Source organism: Dama dama, chromosome 28 (assembly GCF_033118175.1).
Source record: "Dama dama isolate Ldn47 chromosome 28, ASM3311817v1, whole genome shotgun sequence".
Taxonomy (NCBI): domain Eukaryota; kingdom Metazoa; phylum Chordata; class Mammalia; order Artiodactyla; family Cervidae; genus Dama; species Dama dama.
Genome location: NC_083708.1, coordinates 37,354,560 through 37,364,974, shown reverse-complemented (window position 1 = coordinate 37,364,974; position 10,415 = coordinate 37,354,560). Strand labels below are relative to the sequence as shown.

The 10,415-nt window shown below is 36.8% G+C and overlaps 1 protein-coding gene across 13 annotated transcripts; it reads left to right on the top strand.

Moving 5' to 3' along the window:
• Positions 1-11: 11 nt before the first annotated feature.
• Positions 12-8,984, top strand: FAM229B (family with sequence similarity 229 member B). Of its 13 annotated transcripts, none has more exons than XM_061131651.1 (5): positions 66-152; positions 343-411; positions 5,190-5,346; positions 7,227-7,365; positions 8,765-8,984. In XM_061131651.1, exons 4-5 carry the CDS (start codon positions 7,241-7,243, stop codon positions 8,880-8,882), a joined length of 243 nt encoding a protein of 80 aa, XP_060987634.1. In that variant the 5' UTR covers positions 66-152; positions 343-411; positions 5,190-5,346; positions 7,227-7,240; the 3' UTR covers positions 8,883-8,984. The 13 variants fall into 13 exon arrangements, with proteins under 13 accessions (XP_060987639.1, XP_060987628.1, XP_060987641.1 ...); XM_061131653.1 differs by having other exon boundaries at positions 69-152; positions 5,187-5,346; XM_061131649.1 differs by having other exon boundaries at positions 74-163; positions 5,187-5,346.
• The last annotated feature ends 1,431 nt before the right edge of the window (positions 8,985-10,415 follow it).

Below are 10,415 nucleotides of genomic sequence, written 5' to 3'. Positions count from 1 at the left end.
TCCCTCCTCTCTAGGTTCAGATTAAGATTTTCCGTCAGAAGGCCGCGCAAGTGCACTTGGGCCTCGCCGTTACCATAGCGACTGGGCCTCCGGACCGCGGATCCTCGCTGCCTTGTCAACATCTTTGAGCGTCGGCAGCTCCGGAGGCAGTGGTAACTGGCGGGTAACTAGGCTTTAGAGTGGGATTTTAAAACACGTGTCTTTAAAGCTGTCTTGATCTGTCAGAGGTTTAGTCTTCGTTCACAGTCTTAATGCTCGAGTCAGTGGGTCAAATTCCGTTTATTCCGATTACTTGAGACGCTGAGTTACTTTATCTATTCAACAAGCCCTCTGTTCTGATAGAAAACAGATTGTGGATGAGCACAAAGAAACCCCAGACCGACAGACCTGTCAGGATACTGCCGAAACTAGGTGATTATACCCTCTGACTCAAATGGTGCTTCAGAGACCTAAGCTGTGTATGTTGAAGCCGTATGCTCCCAACATTAACTTCTAGGCCTTCTGGGAGATTTAAAAGAAATTAAAACATAGATCCAGCTCCAAGAAGCTTGCAGTCTAATTGTAGATACACACGAAATACTCAAAAAAAATTGTGACTATGTTGTGTAGCGCTGAGTATAAGTGTAATAGGCTTCAGTGGGTGAGGACATAAACAAGTAAATAGAAGGTGGAGAGCTGCTGTTCAGTTGATCTCAACTTGCTTCTCTTAGGTTTGGCTATGATTAGCATCCAAGGCCTCCACTTACTGACATTCTGTCTTCCAACCTCTTCACCTAGCATTCAAGTTCATTAGCAAATCAGCTGCTTTATAGGTTATCACAGAGTTTTCCAAAGATTTTTTCCAATGGGTTTGCCACTGAGTAACTTAGATAACTATCCTTGTCCTTAAAGTTTCCAGGAATGATTTTCTTGATACTTGCTGCTTGACTGCTATGCTAGTGACTTACATTTTATGTTTTTATTGTGGTAGGACCTAAGTTTGTACAAGTCAGGATAAAACAAGTCACATGGGCTCCAAGTAATCATAAGGAGGGCAGGAATTACACTTTCTGGAAAACAGAAAGCCAGAAATAATTGATGAACAACATTTGGAAGTATACCACAAGCACTCACAAACATGACACCAAAACACAGTATCTGTGGCAGGCAGGGGAAAAAAAAAAGGAAAATGACTTTGAATGGAAATGTAGACCTACTCCAAGGGATAAAGAACACTGAAAATGATATATATGTGGGTAGATACAAAATACTTCTCTTGAAAAATTTCTTAAAGAGATGATTGCTTAAAGATAGCAGCAGGAGTATATATAACAACAAAGTAATGCAGGATGTGAGAGGGGAAATAGAATATACTCCTGTAATTTTCTTGCATTAAAAGTGGTATAATGTTATTGAAGGCATGCTGAAATGTTAAGATGTATACCTTAAACCTTAAAGTAATCCAAAGCAACATTCAAGGTTGTATAGCAATAAACCAATAAAGGAGATAAAATAGATTCATAAAATATATTCAGTTGTTTGTTTCAAAAGTACAGAATAAGAACAAAAGGGGAACAAGAAATAGATGGCACAAATAGAATATAAATAGCAAGAAGGCAGATTTACGTTCAGTCATATCTATCACATTGCAGATACATGCATGCTCAGTCACAGTCTGTCCGACTCTGCAACCCCACGGGCTGTAGCCCACCAGGCTCCTCCATCCATGTAACTTTCTAGGCAAGAATACTGGAGTGGGTTGCCATTTCCTACTCCAAGATCATATTACATATAAATAATCAAAACACTCTAATTAAAGTCAGAGATCATCAGGGTAGATTTTTAAAAGCAAGACCTAACTCTATACTGGTTTTAAGAAAGCTACATTGGATATAAAGGTTAAAACTAAAACTGTAGGAAAAGATAAATTATACTAAAACTAATGAGTAGAAAGTAGCTATGTAAATTTTAGAGTAGATTTCAGAGCAGAGAATATTACTAGGGGTAAAGAAAGATAAGAATAGAAATTTATCCAGAGTACATAATACTACTAAAAATTTATGAGCCTAAAGAGTTTGAAAGTATGTGAAGCAAAAATTGTCAGAATAGAAAAGAGAAACATGTTCATAATTATAGTCAGATATTTCAATATCCTTATTTCAATAATTGATAAACTAGTATACAAAAAATAAGAATATAGACGACTTGAAAAACTGTCAATCATCTAATTACATGTATAAAACACGTCATCCAACAGCAGCAGGATACACATTCTTTTCAAGTGTACATGGAACATTTACCAGATAGTCCATATTCTGGCCATAAACAGGTCTCAGTAAATTTAAAGGAATTAAAATAATACAAAGAATGTTCTGTGATAACAATGGAATCAAGAAATCAGTAACAGATATTAATAACTAGAATATTCCCAGATATTTGAAAACAAAATATCACTGTTCTAAAGGGCTTCTCTGGTACTTCAGATGGTAAAGAATCTGCCTGCAATGCGGGAGACCCAGGTTTGATCCCTGGGTTGAGAAGATCTCAGGGAAGATCCCCTGGAGAAGGAAATGGCAACCCACTCCAGTATTCTTGCCTGGAGAATTCTATAGATAGAGAAGGCTGGTGGACTATGCTTCATGGGGTCACAAGGAGTCTGACAAGACTAAGTATCTATCACTAATAAATAACCCGTAGGTGAAAGAAGAAACCAAAAAGAAAAAGTTTAACTGAAGGAAATGAAAATACAAAATTTCAAAATTTGTGTAATGAAGCTAAAGCAGTGCTTTGATTGAGATTTATAGAATTAAATGCTTATGTTAATAAAATAGGTATCAAATCAATGATCTACACTTCTATTTTAAGAAACTAGACAAACAAAAACAAACCCAAAGTGAGCAGTAAAAAGGAAATGCCAAAGATTGGAGTTGAACTCAAATAAATAGAAAGCAGAAAATTTAATAGAGAAAAATCGCTGAAACCTAAATATATTTTCCAGGAGATTAAAATTCTTTTGTGGACTCCTTTGCTCATAAGATAAAGTCTAAAATCTTTAACTGGGTTCATGTTCCTGCTTGATTTAACCATTACTTAACTCTTTCTGACCTGGTTTCTTTTTTCTGTTTTTTAGATTTTCTATTTTCCTTGCTGTTGGCGCATGACCTTTGTACATGCTGATTCCTCTGTTTGCCCCCTTCCCAGATGTTTCAGTGTCTTTGCTTCCCACTTATTTCCACCTAGTTAATGCCTGCTCATCCTCTATATTTTGTCCTAGTCTAGTGTACTCTCCCCTAACCTGTAAACTCCACTAGGACAGACACTGTATTTGATTTGCTCACTATTTTATCTTTAGTACTTAACACATGCGTGGCTCATGGTGGATTATCAGCAAATACATATTTTTTGTATGAATTGAGATAATTCTACTAATGGATCTTTTTGCTTAGGATGTGACCAGTTTAAACATTACTCTTTTTCTGTATCTCATGAATCAATATCCTGAAGATTGAAAGATCACTTATTCTTGGGCTTATGAGAATTAAGAGAGAGTATTTAGAGGTTTCACCATTTTTTCGCTGTTGATAGTTTGCATACATTTCTCTGTGAATATACTCTGATTTATGTACTCATGCCAGATAGTTTCATCATTAAGACTACTTTTTGGTTTGTTTTGTTGTATCATCCATATTAAAGAAGAAACTTGGCACAACTTGTGCCAAATAAACTAGTTTAAAATGATAAATTGGGGAAATTTAAGAACATTTCACTCGCAAATACCTTATTTTGCAGTTTAAAGGTAGTGTCAATATGTCAGTGATTGAAAAGTGAAATCAATGCCTCAACACTCTGATTTTAAGAATTATGCAAAAAGATAAGAGAACCTGTGCTGATTGAATTTTTGTATCCCAGGCATTAGCTTTTTATTCCTCAAAACAACTCCGTGATGTAGAATTAGTACCATTTTACAAGCTTAGTGATTTGCTCAAAGTCTCAGAGCTAACATGGTGTTCAAATTTAAACCTAATTCTGATGCCAAAAGCCACGAGTTCCACACTGCCACCTCCATAAATAATTCAAACTGTTAAAAAACATTTTGCCATCCTAAGGACCAAATGTTTCGTCCCAGCAATATATCAGCTAATAATGGCTAGCAATTAATCAGTTTATCTGACCATGACAGTTAAATGGTTTCTCTGAGCTAAAATTGTGATAAACTCTTCACAAATAGCACCCTAGTAAGACAGAGAAGGTAGAATTAAGGTTTTGTCTAACGTCAACTTAATTATGTAAAATGCCATTTTCCTACTATATAAAGCATATGAAAACAGAACAGTGGGAACTTAGCATAAAATGTAGGTAGTAAAAAAAACTTTCATTAAATGTGCAAAATGCTCACTAGCGTTTAATAGTTCAGTCATTGCTAAGAAAACTGAAAAAAATTGATTAGCTGAAAAGTAATTTTCTGGCTTAAGAGTTAAACTTAAGTATTACACGTAGTACGGTAAGCTGTTGATACAGAGATTGGGAGAGAGAGGTTGGTCCAGAAGATAAGTTTCAGCTTGATGCTGGCATTACAAATTGAGACATTTTATTCTCTAGCAGGTAGGAAACTGTATGAAAGAATGTCTGCTGTCATAATTTCTGGGTGTCACTGGGCTCTTTGATCATCATTCATTTGGTAAAGATGGTATGAACAGAGGAGAACCTCGGAGTTCAGGGAACAGGAGAGGACCGTGTAAGATGTGTTCTCCCTTTCTCAATTGTCATTATTCCTGTCATTTAGGAATTTCAAGGCTCCTTTGAGGAAACAAGAAATAAGAGGTAGCCCAGGCATTAAAGAGAGGTGGTAGAAAGTCCTGCACAGGAAGAACTAGAGAGAAATTTGTAAAAGTGCAGTTTGAGGCCTTTTCAGTGGGATGAGGAATAGGTAGATTGAATTAACCTGGGTTATTAATTAAGGGAAAGCCTGGGAGACAAAGATAATGAGAAAAATAGCATATGAAGTGAGAAGAATCTCATGTGATTTTGTGCAGATTAGATGGTTGATTTAAAATAGAGATGCAGCATTCGTAGATTAAAATATTTAATATTACTAGAAAACAAGGCCATGACAGCAAGAATAAAACCTTCATATATACTTTAGAGACAATTTTTGGCTGAGTTTTAGCTTGTGCTGGAGCTGTGAATTGTGATATTTTATTTGTTAGCAGGTAGGAAACTATGTGAAAGAATCTTCTGATGTCACAATTTCTGGGTGTTACTGGAACATTTGATCATCATTCCTTTGGCAGTTCCAGCCTTCCCTGGAAGGTCAGTAGAAGCAATTGATTTATTCACCTCTACAGGAATCAGACTGGGCCTATTTCGGTAAGTCTATGTACCAAATTAGCTGAAACTTAATACTTCCATACAATAGTTAAACTAAGCCATAGATTTTTACTATGATTTTACTAACTTGTCATTGAATGTGACATTTTTTTCCCTTAATAATTGATACACAGTCTATAAAAACTACTATAATATTCAAATTCCAAAGCTTTCATAATTTAGTTTTATTATTAACATCATAAATACTTATTAGGCATAGAATACTGCACTAGGCATAAGAAACAGTTATGAGATATTTTTCACTTTTCCTGTCCTTTGCTGAAGACATGTGAATTTATACAAGATAGAGCTACTATGCTCAGACGGTGAAGAGTCTGCCTGTAATACAGGAGATGCTGGTTCAGTCCCTCGGTCGGGAAGATCCTCTGGAGAAGGGAATAGCAACCCACTCTAGTACTATTATCTGGAGAATCCCATAAACAGGGAGGCTGGGAGGCTACAGTCCATGGGGTTGCAGTGTGTCGGAGACGACTGAGTGACTAACATTTTCACTTTCACTTTCCCAGGCACTGTTCTAGGTATTAAGGATTTAATCCATGGTGACAGAGACATAGAATGAGAGTGGGGGGGGACAATAATTAAGGAAAAACATTTACAGAATTTTAGAGCACTGGTTCTTAACAGGTGGAGATTTTTCTCCCCTTTTCTACCAAGAGACATTTGGCAATGTCTGAAGACATTTTTGACTGTCACAACTTTGGGGCTAGGGTGCTATTGGTGTGTAAGTAAATGGAGGCCTTGGATGCTACAGAACTTCCCACGAGGCACAGGACAGCCTCTTCCCTCCTCAACAAAAAATTATATGATCCTAAATGTCAGTAGTGTTGCAGTTGAGAAATCCTGAATCAGTGATGATAACTGTTACAAAGTAGTAATAGAGTGCTAAGAAAACATATAATGAAGGGTTATAAAAGGCACCTCTGAGAAAGTGAAATTTAAATTCAGACTTAATGAATGATTTGGCCCTAACAAGTAAAGAGTGGGAGCAGTGAGGTGGGGAAGAATTCCAAGCAGAGACAACAGTGGGCAGGCAGTAAGGAGCTTATTTTGTGTAGCTGTGTGTGTATCATACATATCTCATATATACATTGCATTATATTTGTATATGTATTTAATGATGCTCAGCAACTGCTGAGTAATAATAATTAACGTCTATTGAGCGTGTACTATGTCTTAGGTGCTGCATTTTACATGCATTACTTCATTTAATCCTCATTGGTACCCTGGAGGTGGATACCATTACTAAACTCAGTTTATTTTTGAAAATATACTTGGTTAAGTATCTTTCCTAAGATTACATAGTTGGGAAGTGCCAGAACCAGGATTTGAATCCAGGTCAATCCAAGTCTCCCGTGGCACTTTCTTAACTAATGCACTGTAAATGTGGAAGAGCAGGGTTACCGAATGATCACCAGGGACAGAAGGAGTAGCTGTTGATTACTGGATGATCACCAGGGATAGAAGGAATAGCTGTAGATATCACGTAGATGTGAAACGGCTGTATATCAAAGGAAGAGAAGTGCTTAGATAGGCAAAGAGGCAGGGAGGTCAAGCCTGTTGTTGCCATAACCACTCAAAGTCAGATAGTTATTTTTTCATATAACAGAAATGGACTTCAGTTATGTTAACCATAGGGCACAGTTTAATTTTATCATCTAGTGGCCATTTTAATTTTGCTCAAGACTTAAAATTGTATGTAAGGGAGAGTTGTATAAATAGAGTGTGTATGGTAGATCTTTAAAAATGTCGTTTTTCAGAATGTTTTTATGTGCCTGTAGCAGAATTAATGTTAAGAATTCCGAAGAGCTTTCTGAAAACAGTTCACCTCTCATCTCCCTTATTTTAACTTTCTAACCTAGGTTTTCAGTGAATTATGCCTTTTCGGTTTGGGACTCAGCCAAGGAGGTTTCCAGTGGAAGGGGGAGATTCTTCAGTTGGGCTGGAGCCTGGACTGAGCTCCAGTGCTGCCTGTAATGGGAAAGAGATGTCACCAACCAGGTAAAAAAGTCTTCTTAACCCTAATAACTGAGGAGATATATAATGGCTATCATCAATACGAGCTTTAGTTAACATTCAATTAGTAAGAAAGCAGCCCCGGAATATTACTCTTATTAAATTGGCATTTTTTATAAAGCCTTTTTTTTTTTTTAATGTCGACCATTTTTTAAAAAATCTTTATTGAATTTGTCACAATATTGCTTCTGTTTTATGTTTCCATTATTGACTGCAGGGCATGTGGGATCTTAGGTCCCTGACCAGGGATTGAGCCCACACCCCCTGCCTTGGAAGGTGAAGTGTTAACCACCATACTGCCAGGGAAGTCCCATTAAATCAGTCTTAACACGGCCTAGGTTTTCTTAGCACAGAGTCTGTGTATTATACCTCTGTAAGTCTGAATGGTAGACCATTTTTTGGGGTAAATATTTATCTTGATTTTTTTGTTTATAGCTTCAAGATTATATAACATTCCATCAAATAAGCAAACCTCAGTTTTTTTTATGTGTAGGGCACACTGTTCTAGGCATAAGGCTATAAAAGATGAAAACTCAGACCTCAGATTTAGTGTCGCTTTGGCTTTTACTTGACATTTGGCAGAAGTTAAGTGATATAGAGGTGAAGATTCTGTGAAACAAAATCATTTTTGCAAAATTGAAGAAAACTATAATAGGAATTTTTCTGCTGTTTACCATAGCAAATAGTATATTGTTTGATTTCTCATGGCTTGGAAATTTTCAGAACACGAATTTAAACTTGATAAGGGAGGTACTTTAAACATCAGAGTTGTTCAGGTATAAAACAGATGACTGTGAGAAATAGTTATCACTAGTCTTTAGAAATGTTTAAGGTTGGGTTATTGTTTGCTGGGGATGTTAGAAAGGAAATTCAAGCACTCAGTGTATTTTTGGACTAGATGTCATTTAAAGCTCTTTTAAACTTGAGATCCTATCGACATTTGAATAGTACATGGAATCATATGTTCAGTTTTATATTTTTCCACAAATAGTCTAGTTTTTAAATCACTGAGCTGGAGTGATTTTAAGATGCATATACATATGAACTGCCACAGTATTGTCACTTAGGTTTACAGCTATGCACCGCCCCCTCCACTTTTCTTAGCTATTAAGTAATCACTGCATACCTTTCAGAATGAACATACGGAGGGTTATCTTTATATTTATAAATATCCTTTGATTAAATGTATGGCACACCATTTAGCAACAATTTCTTTGCAATGTAAGTCTAAAACGTCTGCTCCGTTAGTGCTACTGTGTTATAATTATTTTCTGACATTGAGAGATTTCAAAATGACTTAGCTGAATATGCATTCAGACTTTGGTGCTCTGAAAAAAATTTCCTTTTTTATATCTAACTACATGTCATTTGTTGTTCTATTTAGGCAACTCCGAAGATGCCCTGGAAGTCATTGCCTGACCATAACCGATGTTCCCATCACTGTCTATGCAACAATGAGAAAGCCACCTGCACAAAGCAGCAAGGACATGCATCCCAAATAGCACCATTAAGTCTCTTGTAGAGGTCTGACTAGGTCAAGGGTAATGGGCCAGTATCATCTTATGATCTGGTAAACAAATAAAGGCGGTGGCACCTTTGGATGATGACAGTAGTTGAAATGTTTACTTTTAGTTGGGAAAGACAGAAATGTAGCCTGTAAAACGTGTGCAGTGATAAGTCATCAGTTATGTCTGATAGATAAGACAGAATAATATTTCACAGTTAGAAAGGTCCTTCAAGATCATCTTGCTCACAGTGGATCATTAATATCAATAATTCATGGTGAAGCTTAAGTCACCTTGATTATCAAACAGGAAGGGCTCCTCCTCAATGCTTAATGTGTTTTGGGCTGGTTTCCTTTGCTTATATTTGAATTGCTACTTAGCCAAACCCTTTCACTTGAATTCCCTAAGCCAGTTTCTGTCTTTTGATAATGTTCTGCTCAGGAATGATTATACTGGGAGAGAAACGGAGCCCTGTGGGTTATGCATTTTGGAATAATACCCAAGACCAAAGGAGATTCTTAGTCCATGGTTAATCTGCAAAGCATATGCACTGCTATCATAAGGGAGCTCAGGTTTTTGGTTAACTTTATTATAATGAGGTCAAGGCTATGATTCTAACCCCAAGGAATAATGATGTCTCCTCGTCACCCTCGACCTCACGTCCTAGCCAGTCATCTTGAAATTGTCTGTAGTTAGTATTGAGAAACTTCAGATGGATCTTTTTATTTGATTAGACTTAAGGTTCAGTTTTGAGGTCTAGGCCAGCCTTTTCTGTTTTCTTTTTCTTCTTGTAATGGTTCCAAGAAACTCAGCTTGCTTTCTTTTCCTCTTGATGGTTGCCACCCTTCATTCTATAAAATTTTCTTTTCTCCAGGAGACTGACTTTAGTGTCAGATAGTTTCCCCAGTTTCTTGTCTACTTTCCTACATTACATAAGGCTTATACATAAGCCTTCTTAAATGAAAGGTTTATTAGCTATAGTTACATGGACATAGATGCATCTGTGCTACATGAGGTGAAAAGAAAAACTTTTCATCAGAGATTTATAAATGGAGAAATTCTGAGAGCTCACATAGTGGTGAGAGGTGTCTGAATTCCAACCAGCCAGATTGGAAAGACTTTGTGAACATGTGTGGCATTGAATAGAGACCTCAGAAAGGTCATATATCTTAGTAGGAGGTCTAAACTAGCACTAGACTAAAAACTAATATACGTGAACATTAACAAAGCTTAAAAATAAGACTTGAATCAAGGTGATTCATGAGTAACTTAATTATCTGCCAAAAAAAAATTTAAGACTCCTTAAAGGAAGAGATCAAAATCCATAAAGGAAATTGACCAAGGCTGAGGAGAGCATGATGGGAACCGAGAAAGGAGTCATGAAAAATTCCTCCGAGCTCATACAAGGCTGGGAGTAATTTGTGTTTCAACCATAGTGGAAAGATCATTTAATGATATATCAGTTAGATACTGCCTCAGTGTGGGTGGGTCTGGAGTGGAGGATAGCTGTGGACTGAAGGCTGCTCTGAA